Below are 20,404 nucleotides of genomic sequence, written 5' to 3' on the forward strand. Positions count from 1 at the left end.
TCTAAAGGCAAACGAAATCGCGGACGTCTGCTAAAATATAACGTACCGAAGTAAGCGCAGACTAAGAACTGTACAGTTCTAACACGTGAAGCGGCTACCTTGTGGATACATTAAAATAACGCAACATGTTACAGGGCGGTCTGCTCGTTGATTTGACGAACAACATGCAATCAGTGTGCGGCTCCTCCCTCATTTCGACGACCAGGCTGGTGACCGCCGCGCACTGCTGGCGGCACGGCAACTTCCACGGCAGACAAGTGACCGTGGTGCTCGGCTCAGTGCGCTTGTTCTCGGGCGGAATCCGCCAACCGACCACCAGGGTGACCATGCACCCGAACTACAGGGAAGGCGTCCTCCACAACGACGTGGCTGTTATTGCCATTAATCAGGTCACGTTAAATAGTGAGTATGACTTCATTCATCATCATTAACAGCCAATGGACATCCAATGCTGGACATACACCTCTTGCAAAGACTTCCAAAGAACACGGTCTCGAACCACCAGCATCCAGCGGCTCCCTGTAACCTGCGTGATATCCTAAGCCCACTTAGTTGGTCGACCAACACTGAGCTTTCTGGTGCGGGGTCGCCATTCCAGCACCTTGGCATCCCACCGCCAACATTCATCGGATTTTCGAACTATGTGTTTTGTCCATTGCCACTTCAGCTTCTTGACTCGATGAGCTATGTCAGTGACTTTGGTTCTTCTGTAGATCTCATTCCTGGTTCGATCAGGCAGAGAAACTCCAAGCATAACTCGCTCCATCACCCGCTGAGTAACTTTGAGTGAGTCGTCGTCGTCGTCATCAACCCATATTCGGCTCACTACTGAGCTCGAGTCTCCTCTCAGAATGAGAGGGGTAAGGCCAATAGTCCACCACGCTGGCCCAATGCGGATTGGCAGACTTCACACACGCAGAGAATTAAGATAATTCTCTGGTATGCAGGTTTCCTCACGATGTTTTCCTTCACCGATTGAGACACGTGATATTTAATTTCTTAAGAAATTTGAGTGAGTATTCCTCAATAATTAACAACTAAACATTCTAATTATTTGGTAATTATTCACGAAAATCCGATGAATTCGTGTCATCCGCAGACCCATAAAAAAATTGTCTATGGTTTCGCTCCGAAACTGAAGCATCTGCACAAGATGTTGAGTCAACAATGTTCAATGAAATTGCTACTATTCGAACTACGAGTATATTATTTTTTATTTAAGATGTTTACTGAAATAGATTCAATGTTTCAGACGCCGTGGCTACCATCAGACTACCCAGTGGTAACAACAACTTCGCCGGGACGTGGGCCACTGCCGCTGGCTTCGGCAGAACCTCCGATGGTGAGTACCTCACGTGTACCATCCATCCATACTACTAACATTGGGAATGCGAAAGTTACCTGTTTGTTACCTTTTCACGGCTAAATCACTAAGCTGATTTGGTGTAGAGAAAAACTGGACCTTGAAGCAAAACAAGGGAGGGGTACTTTTTTGTTCCGGAAAATTGTATAATTCCCGCGGGATAAAAACAGAATTACACACAAACGGCGGGTGTCCGCTAGTACAATGTATATCTACAGTACATAATTAATCTTTTTATCGTATTTTAATGTTTACATATAATCCCACATATAAGCGGGCTTATTTTAATATCATTAAGTTTTATCTATACAGATTAAATTATTGAAAAATTAATATTATTTGGCATGGTAAAATTCGTTTTGATACAAATATTATCTAAGCTGTTGTCCTCCAACAACGAAGATTTTCATCAATTTCCTTCACTCTCCAAGTTAATCAAAAATCACTCCTAGTGCAAGCAATACGCTTAGTTGGATGGAAGAGGAAATTCAGGTCATGAGTAAAAATACATTACCATCTAGTTCCTCCTTCTTTCTACCACAGAACATAACGACGTCGCAAACGGTGGCATCCATATGTTGTGGATGTCCAGGCAACTTGTACGAAACAATTTGCATTCAAATTTCTAATTCGTGCAGCAAACATTTCTGTTTTGTTTCTTGACACTTATAATTTAAACACCTTTAAAGCAAGAGTGAATAGGCATCTTCTGGGTAAGCGCGCTCCAACTTAGACCGCATTATTGCTTACCATCAGGCTTAATTGTAATCCAGCCTATATCGCATAAAAAAATACAAGGATTTTTTTTTCCAGGTGCTATGATCGGTTTAACCCAAACGCTGAGCCACGTGAACCTGCAGGTGATCACCAACCAGGCGTGTGCACAAGTGTTCGGCAGTAACATAGTGGTAGCGTCCACTCTGTGCACCGCCACACACAACGGACAGAGCACGTGCGGCGGGGACTCCGGCGGGCCGCTCGCTGTCGGCGCTGGCGCTCACCGTGATCTGGTCAGATTCTTTTTGAAGTGATAACTTCTTGGGAGGGCAAACTGCTTTGTAATGTAACGCGTTACGGCGCCACTCTGCCTGGCTTTAATTTCTCTCACGCTTAAATCAGCAGGTTTAAGTTATCATAGGTTTTTTTATTTATTAACATCTTGCTATCATAAGCAAGTGGTTTTTGCAAGGTTAGGATTATCTTGAAAGTTATATCAAAATCACTTTCTGTAGGCGTACGATGACACACCACGACAAATCACGAGATGAGTGAAAGACAAATAATAGCGTCGGAATAGAAAATTTCGCTGTCTTTCGTTGCAATGGTCGCCATTGGTCGACATATGTCATTTTCTCGTCTCTGGATATGTTGTGGTGAATGTCTTGGGCATCTACTGACGTTCGAAAAATACTTGCGTATAGAACGGTGAAGAGATGACAATTTATAATTATCGTAGCATGGAGATGGTACGGTATATTAAATTGACGATGAAAGTTTAAAGTCGCAGTCTACTTTGGGCAAACTTTAGTTAGTCTTACACAAGAAATATTACTGATTGTGTTGGGCACGCTTACAATTGTTACACACTGCAGATAGAGTATTTTATTTATTATAGCCTGGTTATTTATTTATTATTACTATTATTATATATGCATATTTATAATATTTTTTTTTTAATTTATAACCCATCCCATTTCCGGGCAAAGGCCTCCCACAAACTCCTCCACAGTTTTGTCTTTTGGTGCCATGTAGGGCCCATGTACTCTACTAGGTCGTCTCTCCATCTACATAATGGTCTTCCTCTTCTTCTCTTGTTATATCTTGGGCACCAAGCATTAATTTCTGTAGACCACCTGTTATCCTTCCTTCGCATTATATGTCCTGCCCAATTCCATTTATTTTTCATGGCCATGGTTATTGCGTCTTTTGTTTGAAGTTTCATTTTGATTTCTTCTTTTAGATAAATATGCAGATAGAGTATATGTTTATAATAATTAGTTTATTACAATTTATGGCTATTTGTCACCAGATCGGCGTGATATCGTTCAACCACCAGGAGGGATGCACGCGCGGTCACCCCGCCGGCTTCGCGAGAGTCACATCCTTCGTCTCGTGGATACGGACACATATGTAGATTTCGGATCGGATCATTTTTTATAAATTAATACTTAAAATGTAATAAAAACTATTTTCTTTGATAGTTTTGTTCTTTAAATTAACCTAAAGACGTATCTAGCTTACTCACTACACTCTGTTGTGAAACAACAAATAAAATTCAGAGGATAAAATACTCGACCACAATAACCTTATTATTATCATTTTATCCTCTGAGTAAAAGTACAATGACGTAAAACGTCATTTCATAACATGTCAAAATAAATAGACAAGAAAACAAAGTGACAGACGTCAATTCATATAAAACGTACATTAGAAACAGACCTCATCACCGACGGACTCATAAAACCTACATATCAAAATTTGCACCATCATACATATATTAAAATAGAATCAAGAAGAAGCAAGAAAACCGAAGAAAGAAACCTGCACCTATAAAATATTATAGTCAGTATTCAACACACTCACCAGTGTAAGCGCTGGCCGGCGCGCCCCTCGGCCAGGCCCCGGCGCCCGCCGCACACAGCAGCGCCAGCAGCACGCCCCACTCGCTCGCGCTGTGCACGTTCTGTGCTGACGTCTTCACTAATTCGTATAAACCGGACGAGATCTGCGATCAGAATATGCCATTTAACCCACGCCAAGAAGCTAACAAGGAAGGCAGTATTGCTCGATATAGACGGGAAGGATCCTATAGCTCACCACATCGGCCTGCTGGTAGAATAGCTTGTAGGGCAGGCGGTAGAGCAGCGTGAGGTAGCGCAGCAGCAGCGGCGCGCATTGCTCGCAGCGCATGAGGCGCGCGCCGGTGCGCAGCAGCGCCGTGAGCGCGCGCGTCAGCGCGTGCGGCCCGCAGGCGCCCGCCCAGAACACCACGCGCTCGAAGTGCGGGCCCGCGTCCGCCCACACGCTCTCCACGCGATCTCTGACAACATTCATTGTTGCATTTGTGATAATCCGGCTCGAAGGACCGTTTTCATACCAAATATCAGTAATATGAAACTTCTGGAATAATGATCTAAGCTTCAGTTCTTCACGAAGGACCAAAATGTTTAATGGTCTGTATCGACCAAGTCGCCACCCCGGAAACACCTCGGGGCCCATTTAGCTAGGTGACAGAAGCCACGTCCGATGCTGACACAACGCTACGCTGCTGCTTGGATGGCAATAAGGCTTCCAGCCGGGGCTGAACTCATCTGGTGTCCATTGCGGAGCTCCACAAATATAGATACGTGTGTCAGTAGGATATGAATCACGCCTTACAACAATTTTCAGTCTGCCGGGCGGCGTCCAAAATTTGTTAATTGGTACCTGTTTTGTATTAAAGTTTGTCCTAAAAGTTCCAAGAAGAATATCGTGATGTCCTCCAGCTGCGGGTTCAGTTGGATGCTATCGGTGTCCGGGGGCGCACCCGCTGCCACCATCGCCCGGATCAGTTCCTATAAACAATTTAGGAAACTAAAGGAAAGACATGACAATAAGTTCCTAAAAACAACAAAGTAAATAAAAGTAAAGACAAAAGAATATAGCAGGTAATCATTAGATACCAAATAATTCTTCTAATAACATGCAAATTTTGGCTACCTCTGCAGTGTTTCCCCACATTTTAGATACAGAGATAATTTAAAGGATAACCAAATCTTGTAAGGTAGGCGAAATTTATATTTTTGGGGTTATAAATGTTTATTATTTTGGTTACAAAAAATATTCTGAAAATAAGGGTCATTAGGGGGTAACAATAATATCATAAGGGAGTGAATAAAATAAATATTACCTGCAAGCTTTCCAGCTGTAAGAACTTAGTTTCAGTGATGAGCAGACCGGGGAAATTGCATTTAGCGACGCACTCAGTAGCTGTGTCGATCAGGTTCTTCTCATGTGGAGTGGGCACTCTTATACCTTGGGGAAAATTATAAATTGGAGCAATAAGGACAACTATTTTCATCATCATCATCATCTGATGGACGTCCACAGCTGGACATAGGCCTCTTGTATGGACCTCAGTCTCAAGCCCCAGCATCCAGCGGCTCCCTATAATACGGTTGATGTCATCGGTCCACCAACACTGCGCTTTCCGGTGCGGGGTCATTGCAGCATCTTGGGTCTCCAATGTTAATCAGCTTTTCGGACTATGTGGTCCGTCTTATGCCAGTTCAGCTTCGCGACTTGTTGCGCTGTCGGTTACATTGGTCCTTCTGCGGATCTTCCCATTTCTGATTCGATCATGCAGAGAAACTCCAAGCATTGCTTGCTGAGTGACTCTTAGCCCATTCATGAGGCCTATAGTTAGCGAATAAGCCTCGGATCCGTAGGTAATCACAATTATTTCACCCACTCAAAATAGAACATATAAAAATATCGTGTCACTGTGTTTGCCAGCGTGTTCCGAAACGGCTCGGCTGATTTCAATGATTTTTTTTGTATATTTGGTAGGTCGTCAAGTATTTTTTACCCACCCCCACGCTATATTCTTTAAACGCGATTTTAATATTTTTGTACTTAAGAACTGTATATCACAGACCATTTGTCGTGTCCGCTGGTAGTAATATAATAATAAATTAAACTGTATGATGATACACAATAAAAGATTTAATTAAGTTTTGTTGACAATTATCTTTATTTCATCGTTTTCGTTAATTACAAAAGATTTTATCACGAATGAGTCATTAAATTTACTTCTGTGTTTAACGTTGAATTATCTGAATCCAAAACATAATTATATAATGAACTAGTAGACGACCCGCGGTTTCATCCGCTTATATTTAAATAGTACTTCTTTTTTTTTTTCCTTGGTAGGGTTCGTGGTCAATATTAGAATTCGCAACCGTAAAATTCTTATTCCATGTTGAGTGGTTAGTCCGACATAGTTTAGTTTACAAGTGTTTTGAATATCAATAAGTATTGAGGAAGGTATCAATAAGATTAACATTGACTTGTTCAATGTTCATGTAAAAAAACGTAATAAACCACTACCACAACGCATATGCCGTCACACTCACCACTCTCTCCGAGCGCGATGTAGGAGTATATGCTGGAGAGCAGCCCACTGTCGCCGCGCGTCGCCTCCCGCACCAGCGACACCTTGCCTTCGGGGGCGAGGTAGTCTTCCGCCTCCACCAGAACCTGCACCGAGAACATAATATATATATATAGGAGTTGGGATTGTGCCGCTATGCAAGAACCAGCTCATGACTAAGGGCCCCGTATGGGTTCGAAACTAGTCGGGCATACTCCGACCTAATATCACGTGAGTTTTAGCCGTGTTTCATAATCAATTAATAATATATATAGACGGTAAAATATGATATATTTTGTTTGATATATCGATTGTCCACGTTACATTTAGTATAACATTCCAGTAGAATAAAAGAGTTAGAGGACCGTCTCGTAATAGAACTACGAGTATGAGTAAACTGCTAAGATCAATAAAGAGATTATAATGTAAACAATCATGTTAAATTTGTTCAATCAACGAAGGTTACGTTCTACTTGGTGATCAGAACATTAAAAATACTCCTACTATAAATATATATATACGCCACTGCTTATTGTAGCTAGCAGAGGCGAAGAGTTCATCATACAGGTCGATTCCCGCTGGGTTACCTTTTAAAAATCCATACATACATATTCATTATTGTAATGAATATTTATGGATGCATGACAAAACGGAGTTTGTATAAAGCGGTATGAATTTCCTTTTCTTCGGGACGGATTACCTTCGTCAAAATTCCACCTTTCGCCACTGGTAGCTAGTACTATACCTTGGGCAACAGTCGTCCTATGTACAGCGTGTTCAGTATCTCCAGCAGATGGCGCCAGCTGTCGCGCACGCAGTCCGCGTGTCGCGCCGCCACCGCGCACGCGCGTCGCAGCGACAACTGCGCTTTGCTCGACTGCCCCAGCGATACCCCTGGTAAAAAACATAGTAATACAATCAGTTGGGGATGAGACGTTGCAAATTGTAGAATGTTTATTCTTTAAAAAGGATGTCGTATGTTTTTGAGCGATTAATTCTTTTTAACTTTTATTTTCTGTACCGTTTTGCTCATAAATGGCAGAGTATATGGAAAAAAGTTACTTAAAATTTCATGTTCTTCGAAAATAGAACACATTGTATTATTCTTAGAAAAAAATATATTCTTGGGATTATTTTACTAAATATTTCACAATTTCCTTTGTTTAACTTTGTAAGTCATCAAGGAAGCCTTGCAGGAAATCAATTTAATTTTTTTTAAAGAATATCTAGTCGTGAAAGGCTGTGCTAGGAGTGGGTACGACAATAGTCCAACGGGGCGGGGATCGAACCACCACCCCGCAGTGATGAGTCTGACCGCTATTGAGTTGATTCAGACCGTTGAGCTATTGAGGCTATGCAATGTATTGTATGTAATTTCCTGATCGATATTTGTCACGTGCTCACCGATGGCGATATAGTTGGCGTGCTGCGGCGTCAGTAAACCGGTGAACTTGCACAGCGTCAGCAGCAGCGTGTCGAGAGTCAGCGCGTCGGCCGACAGTCGCGCGACTAACGCAGCGCAGCGCTCCAGTCCGCCGAGCGCGACGAGCGCGGCGCAGTCGCGCAGGTTGTTGGACTCTATCTCCTCGGCCGTCGGCGGCGGCGCGCGCTCGAACGACGCCGACAGCGCTGTCACCTGCATAATGGAAATGTAAGTTATATTTCGTCGCTTCATTCTTTAGATATAATTTGACCAAGTAGTTTCCTTTAACTTACAAGCAACAACGCACGTTTCAGAGATTTATTTTCTTTGAATTGAATGTCAACAAACAAAATATTCCCCCACTATGCAAGCTACACTATGCGATCACCACTATGTCACCTATTTACGTACTGCTCGCTATTACCTCATTCCTTTTTCGTGCGTAGCAACGAACGTACGTATTAGAGAACACTATATTTATCTATATAGTGTAGTAAACAATGTAGTGATAATTTATTGAAATAAAAGAAATAAATATACATTGTAAAATAAAGAAGATCACAGAGAAAAGTGCATAATTATGGAGATGAGCTGGTATGAAACTGTTGTCATATGAGGCTATTAGTGATAATAAATCACTTATACTGCTCATATGAGAACTTCTTTATAGGTCCAGTGGTTAGGTAGTTGAGTTAGGATAGGTGGAGCATATGAGGTCTTTGGATTCATCCTAGGACTAGTTTAACAAACTTTACAAGTAATTTGTGTTTTTCTTTAAGGTTAGGGTAAATATTCATCATTATATAATGATTTATTTATTTTGCTATCATCCGCGAAAAGTCGACGAACCCATGCGACAACGTCACCCAGGTCCGGCAAAATACTCTCTACGTACGTTTCACCCCGAAACCGGAGCATCCTCAGGAGATGTTGACTCTACAACGTGCAATTGCAAAGTGTCGTTTTCGACCTGATGAGGATGATAGCAAAATAAAAAATTATATAATCATGATGAACTTCCGCAAAGTAACGCCTGCTTCTATCCAAATATTCATCAGCCGTCAATATGGCCAGCAGTTTATATTTATGTATAGACTGCTGGCCATAATTCTCTAGGATGAACTAGCAAACATAATGGTTTCGAGGGACCAGCATCCAGCTGCAATCCGCCTGATGTACTCGGTCCACCTAGTAAGGGTCAACCAGTACTACGTTTTCCGATGCATATATGCAGCCACAGGTACGGGCAAGGCTAGGGGGAGTGTGTCACTGACCGCGGGCGGGCAGGCGGCGGGCAGCAGGCGCGCGTGCGCGGCGTGCGGCGGCGGCGGCGCCAGGCGGTAGCGCGCGGCGGCGGTGCGGCCGCGGCGCTGCAGCACGCGCCACAGGTACGCGTCGCGCAGCGGGCCCACACGCTCCGCCGGCATCACCATCTCCTTCTCTCTACAGACAAAAACACGATAGAGAAAATAATATTTCGAACTATAGCACGTAGCATTTAGTGTCGGAAGTGGGATTGAGTGCAACGGTCCAAAGTTATAAAACTCAATGAACACACAAAATAGGACAGTTACCCATTACCACGAATCGATATTACACCTTGGATATTTAAAATGGTTGTCGAAAACCATTTGTTTTAGACTTTAGACCTAAATTGGGATACCGGTATAGATTTTTCTAAAAGACAAACGAAAAGACAGCGTTTTTAACAGGTAAAGGGTTATAGCAGTTCAACGTTATGCCTTTTGGTTTATGGAATGCATCTGCCATCTTTGAACGTCTCATGGAGTGTGTACTAGCAGAGTTAGTAGGAGACACCAGCTTAGTGTACTGGGATAACAGTAACTATCATAGGCAGTGACTTTTAGAATAATTTACAAAACCTGGAGCGGGCCTTCGCCAAATTGAATCAGGACCAAAAATTAAATTAAACTCAAAAAAGTGTCCCATTCAGGAATGAAATACATTACCAGTAAGGCCATTCGGACTGCTCTAATACTTTCGATAGAGCTCGATAAAACTCGATAGAGCTAATAATGATAACGAATATAACTCACTTGATGGAATGGAATATAGCCTCCAGCATGGGCTGCTGGAAGTCCTCAGCGCCGTTACACCCGCGCAGGTTCCGCACGAAGTCTTCTACGGTCATAGGCACGTTCAGCTTCTTCGCGTTGTTGTTGTGCTGGTCCACGTTCAGCATGATCACGGCGTACGCTAACCGGAACGCCGCGTCCGTGTTCGCGAACGGCGACCCGTTTGTTGACTGCGACCAACAAACAAACACAATAAATAAATATTATTAATTGATAAATATTGTTTTTACTGATAAATATTTTAGTTGACAAACATTTCACACCGATTTCGGCTTAAGTATGCAAACATTCTCAATATCTTAATCGTAAAGGGCTCTCACTTATCACTCATCATTTACTCACCGACGGGTTGTGTTTATATCCCCGCCCGCTGCAATATTGTACTACCCACTCCTGACACACGGTCTTTTCCGACTCGTTGGATGGGAATGGGTATATTGATTATATTATAAGTGTGATGTTAACCACATGGCTGAAGTAAAACTTCTTAAAAAATAAAGATTCCGACGCATTGAGAACCTCTTCCTTTTTTCTAGTCTGTTAAAAATTAAAAAAACCAAAGCGCTATCTATGATACTCAGGCATAACTGCACCGCAACAGGTTCTTGAAGTGTACAAACAGGGATTGTTTCAAAGTTATCTAAGAACGCCATCTATTGGTAGTTTAAAATAACAAACAATGTATCACTATGATCACACGGGCCGGAGAAGACTCACACGTCGGGCCTGTAGATGGCAGCACGCATCACCCGATAGTCGTAACGCGTTTACCAAGATATTTCTCAAGTCAAGCGGCCGTAGTCTTACTTCAAATATGGCAAATATATATATTTTTTTCATATAGTAATTCTTGGGACTCACGTGCCAGCGCTCCGCGAACTTCTCCATGACGAGGGATATGAGCGGCGCTTCGCCCGGCAGGCGGAAGGTCTCGAGGTAGAGGCGCAGCGCCTGGTCCAGCCGCAGCCCCGCGTAGTCGAAGCTGTCCGCGAACGCGCCCAGGATGCTGGGCCCGCCCTCCTCGCCGCGGGAGGAGCGCGCGCAGATGTATTCACCTATCATCATAACGATACAGTATAGAGGTGTTCTGAAGAGTTTGATATGTGAAACGCCTAATCCCTAATCCGGTCGAGGAATTTCTTGACATCTTTTCATGTAATAAAGCCTCGAAAAAACTAATCGCTTCCACGCTCGTTTAAGCGTGGAAGCGATTAGTTTTTTCGAGGCTTGTCCTGAAGTAAGCCGATTAGTGTAGCGAGGTGCTTCGTGCTCGAACCTTTCGAGTCTTTTGATTCGGACAATAACCTGGGAAGTTCTAGTTTTCTACACTAAAGTAATCGATAAACTTCGATCAACTTCGCGAGTGTGTATAGTAGTAGCAGAGCTTTATGAAGAGCTGAACCGCCTAATCTAACTCAGCTAGACCATTTTTCATATATTACTCAACATTAGAAGGCTCAGAGTCACTCAGAAAATCTTTGCGTGATCGAATCAAAAATCAGATTCAAAGAAGAACCTAAATTACAGACACCAAATAAACAAGTTAAAGGTGCTATCCAGCTTTAATACTGAGATAAAAAATTGGCTGACTAATTTGTTATTTCATATTGTTAAATCTTTGACTACCACAAAAATCTTTTTTTGAATCGTTACTTATCCTTATGATTCTTTACTTCAACCACTTGCTACGATAATAATGTTTCTATTTTTGAATCACCTACTTCGCTTACAATTCTTTTTTTGAACCACTTGCTACGATAATGATTCTATTATGAATCATCTACTTCGCTCGTGATTCTATTCATGAACCATTCGCTTCGGTCACGAGTCACTCACCAATCATCTTCTTGTCCAAATCAGGGTTCTCTCTGAGGAACACGGCCACCTGGTGCGGGTCCAGTGGCGTGGACAGTATGCCGTGCTCCTGCAGGAACTCTATACCTCGCGACGGCTTCTGGTTGAATAGCTCCGTGCCTTGGGTCACCCACTGGAAAATACATGTCAACCATAAAGTATATTAATTAAATAAAAAAATATTAAACACCTTTTATTAGTAGTCTTTAATAATTATTTTGTAAAAGGTTATGTAATACAATCAATTTAAATTGCGGTTCTTTCCGATCAAATACCATATCAATCTGTTATCAGATCCCTAATACCAATATCAGATCTCAAATACAAAGCATACTCGTACGATGCTCCAACCTACTTGTAAACATCTAAAAAAACCCGTTTTTAGAAATTAAACAGACAAGTTATTAAGTTAGTAAGTATTGCTGGTTTTTTATTTCTTTTTTTTCACGAGTTATACAAAACATCATTACAGAATAGCTCTCCAAAACGTGATTGGAATCTTTGAACTTGAGTTTAACGAATTTTTTCATCACCATCATTTTGTACATGTAAAAAAAAATGCAGTTTCTAGAAACAAGAAAACACCATCTGATTGGTAAAGTAAAATAAAGTTTGTCAAATCTGGATTACACTTACAATTTTCATATTCCTAACATTATCCAGTTCAGCTTCAGTGGGCAGATCCAACGGAGCCTTGTGTCTGCCCGTTCTCCCACTGCTGAAGTACTGGCTGATGTCATGCGTCACGTGGTCGCTGACCACAGACGCGTCGTCCATGCCCCCCAATTCCAAAGACACGTGACCACCACGGGCATAGTTCCCATCTTTCTCTCTCTCCTTCTCCTCTTCCACATTACCAGTGTCAATATCTTTCTGCATTGTACCGAATTCGATCGCTTCTATAATAGTCATCAAAGCTTCTAACGACATCGTATGAATATTATATGCAGTGGAAGACACCACGTTTTTGGATAATAATTTCGCTAACTCCTCAAAAACATTAGTACAATACACATCACAGTCAAAATTTAAATATAATTCAGTACAAAGGCCGGGTATCCTAAACATTTGGGATAAGTTCTCCAACGCTATGTGGTGGATCTCTTTCAATTCGTATATAGACTTGGTTGTGTCAGCGGATATTATTTCTATGATCTTTTTGAAGAACGCTTCCATTTGGTACTTCAGATGGACCCTTAGCGCTTCGAACAGCAGGAACCAGAGTTGTAAATCCAATGCGAATATTGTTATCTTCTCTGTGTCCAATAACTGAAAAAAAAAACACAAACTCATTACCTGAATAATTATTATCCCTCTTCAGACTTTTCTGTTGTTGGAAATGGCTATTAATTGCGACCCCCCGTACTTTTCTTTACAGAACAGAATAGGGGGAGCGATGGGCAAGAGGGGAATGAAATGTCAAACTTGTAACGTAGCTACACGATGTCTCTGCCTACTTCACTCGTTACTGTCCACGCCACTCGTGCAGTGTGCGTCAGTATACTCACACTCAACAGGTTCCTGCACAGCGGGTCCTGCACGAGGTACAGCAGCGAGGGGTACTGCGCCAGCTGGTCGGCGCCCACCTCCAGCGCCGTGCCCACCAGGCTGAGCCCCAGGTGCACCATCGCCGACGTGTTCTGCGTGTCCAGCGGATTGCACAGGGATATAAGGAACCTGGAAACATATGCATTTTTGAACAATTTAAAAATATTTCAGACCATCATTTCAAATATTTTTTAAAAAATGTTGTGCAGTACTATTAGGTTCGAAGGCTGCTTATATGATGAGATATGTAGACTTACAATCCCAAAAGAAAAGGGGCGCGACTACAGAACAGACAACGCTAAAAGCTAACGTTTTTAGCAATAGAAGAAACAAGGGGGCGTGGCCCGCGTACACCCGGGTGTGCGGAACATCGCAAGCGTGTCCGCGCATGTACTAGCAGTCTTGTTTTGTTCTGTGACAAAAGGAATAAATAATATTCAACTCTAAAGTAAGGGTGACATATTTAATTTTTCACTAAATATTAAACAGCCATTTAGGCCACGCCCCTGGGTACGCTGGTTTCAATACAAAGAATTGACACTTTATAAATCTAGTTACTTCTTATGTCTGTGGGCGCGACTCCAGTATTGTACGATCGACGATGGATATTTCACGTATAACACGTTTTATTCGAATTTGAACTTTATATTAATAGGATGCCAAATTTAAAATGTATACTAACAACGAAGGTACCATGGAAACAAACAATGTCACAGTGGAACTACAGAATGCACGGGCAGTACTTTTGCCACAAGTCATATTTCTAAATATCCACCAGACATAGAATCAGTACTCACTCATTTAATTTATCAAGAGTGCTAGTTTAAAGTTTACTTGTCAGAGTGAATAATAGGAACTACTGTAGTGACCTGAACAGTTCCCGCACGCAGGCCAGGCCGTAGGGCTGCAGGTTGTAGGTCTCGTCCTGCGGAGTGAAGCGGATGCCGCGGTGGTTCACGTACTCCTCCAGCTTCTCCCCCTCCGTCTGACTCTCCTCCTGCACCGGAGCTGGAGTTGCCTCGCTCACTTGCTCTGGTTCTAAACAACATGTATATATTATTTAGTGGCCGCTCAATATTCAATATCCTGGTGGTAGGTCAAAATGGATGATTTAAGGATGTTTGTTACTCGTTCAAAAAAACTGAATGGATTGGGTTGTTTGAAATGGAGACAGATTAAACGCTTGATTAACAATAAGCTACTTTTTATCCCCGAAAAATGTATGGTTACTGCAGATTGGTGAAAATTTTACCTTCACGCGGACAAACTCGTGGATGTCCTGGGGTGCGATCCTGCTATTTTACACTGGCCGAAGAACTTTTCGCCTTTGACACGTGTTATTCGAATTTGAAATATATGTTTATAAGATACCAAAATTAGCCCTTCGAATTTTAAGTGCTTTGGCGCTCGACATTTTAATTTTGCTCAACAAGTCACTACTCGGACACAAGTTCAGAAAGCTGACCGTCGACTATCAGTAATTAAGAGGTACTTTACGAAGGTACCTGCGGCAAGTTTCGCGCCAGTAGCGTCATGCTTCGCAATATGCCCGGCCTTACCTAATGGTTACAACTTACCTAAAGGTTAAGCATTTCCTCAATCTGTCAGGCCTTACCTGCGGCAACACGTGTTCTCGTTGGCCGCGAGGTCCATGTACAAGTGGCGTCCGTGCTTCTCAATATGCCAGTTCCTCGACACTATAGTAGGTATCACGTGCTTCAAACCATTATGATGGGCCAGATTATAGGTAAAAGAGAAGAAGGAAGAAGACTTGGCTACGAAATATAAGGGAGTGGACTGGTATTCAAAGAGTTGGAAACCTTTTCGGCCATAGCCATGTTGGACAAGGAAAAGTTTAGAAAGCTGACCTTCAGAAATGGCGAAGCGCCAGTAGCGTCTCGTTCTGCCCGGCCTTACCTAAAGGTTACGGCCTTACCTAAAGGTTAAGCATCCCCTCAATCTGTCAGGCCTTACCTGCGGCAAGTTCCGCGCTCTCCTCCGCAGGTGCGATGTCAGCGGGCGGGGCAGAGTCGGCGCTGACACACTTCTCCAGCAGTTGCGTCATGGACGTGTTTTCGTTAGCCGCCAGGTCCATGGACGAGTGGCGCCCGTGCTTCTTGGGGCTCGTCACCTCCTCCGCCGGCTCTATCGTTATCTCCGCTTCGTTGATCAGGTTCTTGTCTTGACTGAAAATGAGTCATTACCTATTTCAACAGCCCAGTACATAGGCCTTCCTCCTTGTTGAAGAGAGTATATGAAGCTTTGTCCCACCACAATGCTATAATGACTTCAAAGTGATAATTTATCGACGATTTTAGATTAATATAATGAGCAACGATTTGACTTGCTTTCTGAGGCACATGGTAACGCCATCAACTTCCTAACTCTAGAATTAGAATTTTTACTGAAAATTTCTTAGAAGAAAAGAAACCTGAGTATTTCATAACTTAAACCGGGGCTCATGCGCGGGAGTTCGTAATACGAAGGCACACAGGCTAACACAGAGGAAAAAGATTATGTACTCGTATTAGTTATGGCGTCTTTTGTGTTTTAGATGGTGTTTTGGCTATTATACTGCATCATTCATGTATGTATATTGCATATACGAGTATTTGGTTCAACTCCAAATCTGAAATCTACAGGGCCAAAATTCTTCTATGGTAAGAGGAGATGCTTTATTTAATTTTCACCTGTGCTTACCTGAGAATGTGTGTCATAGTTTGTGGTTTGTTGGCTTCGGTTTCCGCATCATTGTCTGTGGTTGCAGTGGCCTGCTCCGTCATCGATTTCCTGTCTAGGGAATTTGTACCTGTGAAACAAATATATTCAGATTTATTTAAACTATTTTCTTTAGTATGTTAAAACCAAAGTACAAGATCTTTGGTTACAACACAAGACAAAATTGTAACAAAAACGAAAAAAATATAAAAGATACTTTTTAATATTTAATTTTTATATTTTACGCAAGTAGGTATAGAATATAGAAGTTACAATTAATTTATAGAATACAAGATATATAGTATAGACTATATTGAAGAATGCTATAGGAAATAGGAATTATAGCTTGGCAACTTCGTTCGTAACACTCCTGATGGTCCGCGCGGGACGGTGAGCGTGCAGCGATGAATGAAAAACCCACGACTGATGCACCTCACTTCCCCCGCACTATTTCTTTCACACCCGCGCAGTGTTTCCCCCCGACGCCCGCATATCAACATCAAGGGAGTGTCATTAACGAACTTACTTACAACAAACGAACATAGGATAGGATGTTAGGAATTAGAATAGAAATGAATGATTTCCGAGGGGCGCCGGTACATAAGTGGTAGCCAACAGCCCGCTAAAATATAAAAATTATGTGTTGGGTATGTCTTGATGACCATACCCCGCGCGCCGTCGCCGGCGCACGTACCATCGAAGCGGTAAACACCCTTTTAATCAAAACTTCCTCGCTTCACCACTTATACTTTCAATACTGCCAACCTATAGCGCGATCTAGAAACTTTTAGCGCCATCTAGTTTGCAATAACGAAACTATGACTTGAAAATAAAAGAAGGTTTTTTATGACATCTAAATGAAAACGTTTACTAATTCTTGTTTTATATTTTTTAATTTGTTTGAATTAGATGTTGTATTTATAATTTTCAAGTAAATAAAAGTAACATGATTATGCTTATATAAAACTACACAGCAGATTTTAATGCTGTTTTCAACAATAGATGGTGATTCAAGAAGTCATATAGCCATAGTCAGTTCATAAACTCATTTCAGTGGATGGTTTTATAGTATAAAATCTTCAACCAACACCTTATGAAGCTAACAGTGGAATTCATAGACATTGCAGGGGTGCCCCCAGGGGGTTGGTCGCGGTGTTTGAGAATTCGACACTCAGCGGGTGAAAGGACCCCTGGGGGTGCCCCTGCAAGATCTATGATTTCCACTGTAAGGCACTCAAAAGCCACAGAATTTTTATAAAAGCGTTCTGTATTTTTCAAACATTGTTAAAATTAGAAATATAGTGTAAATAAATAAATAAATAAGGTAAAAATCCAATATCATTTTACATTTCATATTTATCTATTGCAAATAATGTAAAGTGTGACTTACTATGTGCGGCTGTGATTTTCTTCTTAGAGGACTTGTCCCTTCTTTTTAGAGAAAATCCAAATGTTGAAAATGTAGTGTTGGTATCGTCTGTGGGGAACTGCGGGAGCCTCATGAATATCAGCTGTGTCATGTCTTTCAGACACTGTTCAGCGTTGCGACGGAGGAGTTCTGGGAATAACACCATTTATACAGTTACAATTTGCACACCTTTCCGATTTAAGTTTAATCCTAAAATAAAAAATAAAAAAAAATCAAATTAAAATTTAATTGTAAAGATATTGAGGTTTAAAATATTGTTCTGTAAAGTTTTTAACACCCTTGAATTATTTTTTTGTGGGATCTATATTTACTTGATCAAATAATTTTATGTAAGTTGTTAATGTTATCCCAAAAGAGTAAATGTCCTGGCCATGTCTAAGAAATACAAATAATAATTATGTGGGTCAGTTTTGATTTTTTTTAGCTCCCTAATGGTGAAATATTTTTTTAAATCAGTAGTTTTATATTCAATACTATCATATAATCAAATATTTGTAGTATAATAAAGTAATAGTAGTTGTAAAGAACATTTTTTTTTTATTAAGAAAGAATACAATAAGGAACTTAAGCTAACTTATCCTAATAACTATACAAATCATGCCCACGTGGAATGGATATATAATATAATATTAGTATAGATATATAATATAGTTTTGGTTACAGTTATGGAGCTCCATAACATCCCTATTGCATTTGTGATATAACATGTAAGATGGATACAAACCAGTCAGTCTTGTTTCGAAGCATGTTCTAAAACAGCTGAGCATAATTTCACAGACACTCTCATCTGTCAACATGGCACCCTCGGGGCTGAGCATTAGTGTACGGAGTACCTGCAAAATATTGGTTAGTATAAAATAAAAATGTAGAAAAGGTAATTTCAGGTCTATAAGATAACCTAAACTACCCACTAATATGGCACAATTATAAAATATTATAGGCTTGTGTCTGCACCATAGCACTTAGCAGTAAGTAAGTAAACTAATTTGGATGTGGTTTTTTCATTTGAATGCTGGTAGTCCTGGTCCAGCTATTTAGCTTTAAGATTTGTTTCATCAAAATTGGTAAATCCATTTGCAAGATATGAGATTAAAATTGGGAGTATACAATGTAATGTTTTTTGAAACATATCAAAGTGAAATTTCTAATGATTGAGTATGATGTGTTCATTAAAAAATAGTTTAAAAATAGTTAATAAAATTGTCAAACAGTTACAGCAGGAGAAAAGTCTACTAACTTGTCAATTGTTCTCATTTAATATTCTTTGGAATTCCTCAAATACTGATTTCTCATGATAATAGGATGTAAACAGACTGACTTGAAAGTAAATTGTTATTCTAGTTTTTATCTATTTTTCTAGCTATTACAGTAACAGTTATGTAAGGTGGTCTTGAAAATTTTATATCACTTGTTTATTGAACAATAAACTTACTTGTAATATCTTCAATAACACCACACCATCAGAGGAGTGGTCAGTGCCCACAAAGCGTGCATGTGTGACCGCATCCGCTATGTCTTCCACTGTAGCGGGGACACTCGGGTGGGTGGGATCTGAAACATTTACATTTGAAAGAATTTTATAAGTGCCTAATTGGTCACATTGTTCCATATAATTGCAGGCTGCTGGATCTAAGCTCCATATCTACCTTTCTCCAATGAGAGACCTGCATGAAGGTATTGAAAATAGGTTGATAATGATGAGGAAAGGAAGGATCATTTGCACCCAAAAATTATCTTTAGTGCTGTTTTGCGTTTGAAAATATTTTTATGTACAAACAGTAGACACTATTTAATGACATGTAAAACATTCTGGATATGTTTATTGATAGAAATTGCTACAAACTTTAAATTATTTCCCCAGGCCCACAAACTTATCATTGGCAGAATGAGATGTCTCAGGTAGGCCTCCTATCTTATAGGATGAGACAAAGGGCCTGCTGTTTTATTAATCACCAATTATAATTTGTTTATCATGTTTTTTAATTGTTATTTTATTTAAATAAGTAAAAATTTCAATATAAATAAACAAAATCTTTAAAATAACAGCAAATATTCATGATCAAAATTTCCTGTGGTCCTAAGTTAGGGCAAAGGCACTGAACTGTTGAGTATAAAAAATATAAGTGATACAACATAAAATTAAATATACTAGTTTTCTATTAAAATACTTATTATTACCTATTAGTCCATATGAGAGGAACTTGTGTATAGATGAAAGGGCAAGGCTAGTGACAGGCCCGGTTGTCTCCTTGCTTCGAATAACTTCTAAGAATGGGCTCAAGTATGTCGAGGGGTCTAACAAACGTAAATCATCCACCTGATTTAAGATAGTCTTGAGATCTTGGAATGTTCGCATGAGCACGTCATATTCATCATTTGGGAAGGAATGGGAACCCCATCGAGTGCTCCGGCGCATGGCGGTGACGAGCATAGCCATCTCGCCTTGGACCACGAAAATTCCATTGCCCGGTAAAGACATTATTGTGAATTTTCAACAAAAACTTATGACTATCGATGTCTAACACGAAATGTTTTTTTTAACCACTTTAAACAGACTACATGATTTTCTACCACCACATAATAATTTCATTTACATTTTCTGTTCATATCACTCAAATTTCCACATAAAACTATGCAATTATAGTGGTTTTTAATCAATTTATTAACAAGAAACACGAATCAAATTAGAAATACATGTTGACACTTGACAGTGACATGTTGACGTTTCAGAAATTTAGTTTAGCTATCCAACACCAGAGGACACCGCAAACCATAGACTAACTTTTTTATTCAAATTAATTGACGTGGATACTTATAGATTTGACCGAGTCGTCATCGATAC

The 20,404-nt window shown here is 40.7% G+C and overlaps 1 protein-coding gene and 1 non-coding gene across 3 annotated transcripts in view; both read right to left on the minus strand.

The window, feature by feature from the left end:
* The window catches only part of LOC112049237 (Golgi-specific brefeldin A-resistance guanine nucleotide exchange factor 1), a 34,711-nt gene extending 14,436 nt beyond the window's left edge, over positions 1–20,275 (minus strand). For both annotated transcript variants that reach the window (XM_052887283.1, XM_052887282.1), the window contains exons 1-20: positions 19,741–20,275; positions 18,995–19,113; positions 18,287–18,395; positions 17,524–17,691; positions 16,116–16,224; positions 15,390–15,601; positions 14,285–14,453; positions 13,376–13,544; positions 12,504–13,136; positions 11,850–12,000; positions 10,875–11,068; positions 9,975–10,183; positions 9,192–9,360; positions 7,899–8,130; positions 7,240–7,388; positions 6,478–6,601; positions 5,253–5,377; positions 4,790–4,917; positions 4,181–4,403; positions 3,947–4,088 (exon numbers count right to left, since the gene is read on the minus strand). In XM_052887283.1, the coding sequence (XP_052743243.1) occupies positions 3,947–4,088; positions 4,181–4,403; positions 4,790–4,917; positions 5,253–5,377; positions 6,478–6,601; positions 7,240–7,388; positions 7,899–8,130; positions 9,192–9,360; positions 9,975–10,183; positions 10,875–11,068; positions 11,850–12,000; positions 12,504–13,136; positions 13,376–13,544; positions 14,285–14,453; positions 15,390–15,601; positions 16,116–16,224; positions 17,524–17,691; positions 18,287–18,395; positions 18,995–19,113; positions 19,741–20,041 (3,835 nt within the window). In that variant the 5' untranslated portion in view covers positions 20,042–20,275. The remainder of the gene's footprint in view (positions 1–3,946; positions 4,089–4,180; positions 4,404–4,789; positions 4,918–5,252; positions 5,378–6,477; positions 6,602–7,239; positions 7,389–7,898; positions 8,131–9,191; positions 9,361–9,974; positions 10,184–10,874; positions 11,069–11,849; positions 12,001–12,503; positions 13,137–13,375; positions 13,545–14,284; positions 14,454–15,389; positions 15,602–16,115; positions 16,225–17,523; positions 17,692–18,286; positions 18,396–18,994; positions 19,114–19,740) is intronic.
* LOC112049244 (U11 spliceosomal RNA) lies at positions 16,720–16,852 on the minus strand. Its single transcript, XR_002887073.2, has one exon. It is a non-coding gene; the product is annotated as a U11 spliceosomal RNA (small nuclear RNA).
* Positions 20,276–20,404: the final 129 nt, after the last annotated feature.

This window comes from Bicyclus anynana, chromosome 19, assembly GCF_947172395.1.
Source record: "Bicyclus anynana chromosome 19, ilBicAnyn1.1, whole genome shotgun sequence".
In the NCBI taxonomy this organism is placed as follows: domain Eukaryota; kingdom Metazoa; phylum Arthropoda; class Insecta; order Lepidoptera; family Nymphalidae; genus Bicyclus; species Bicyclus anynana.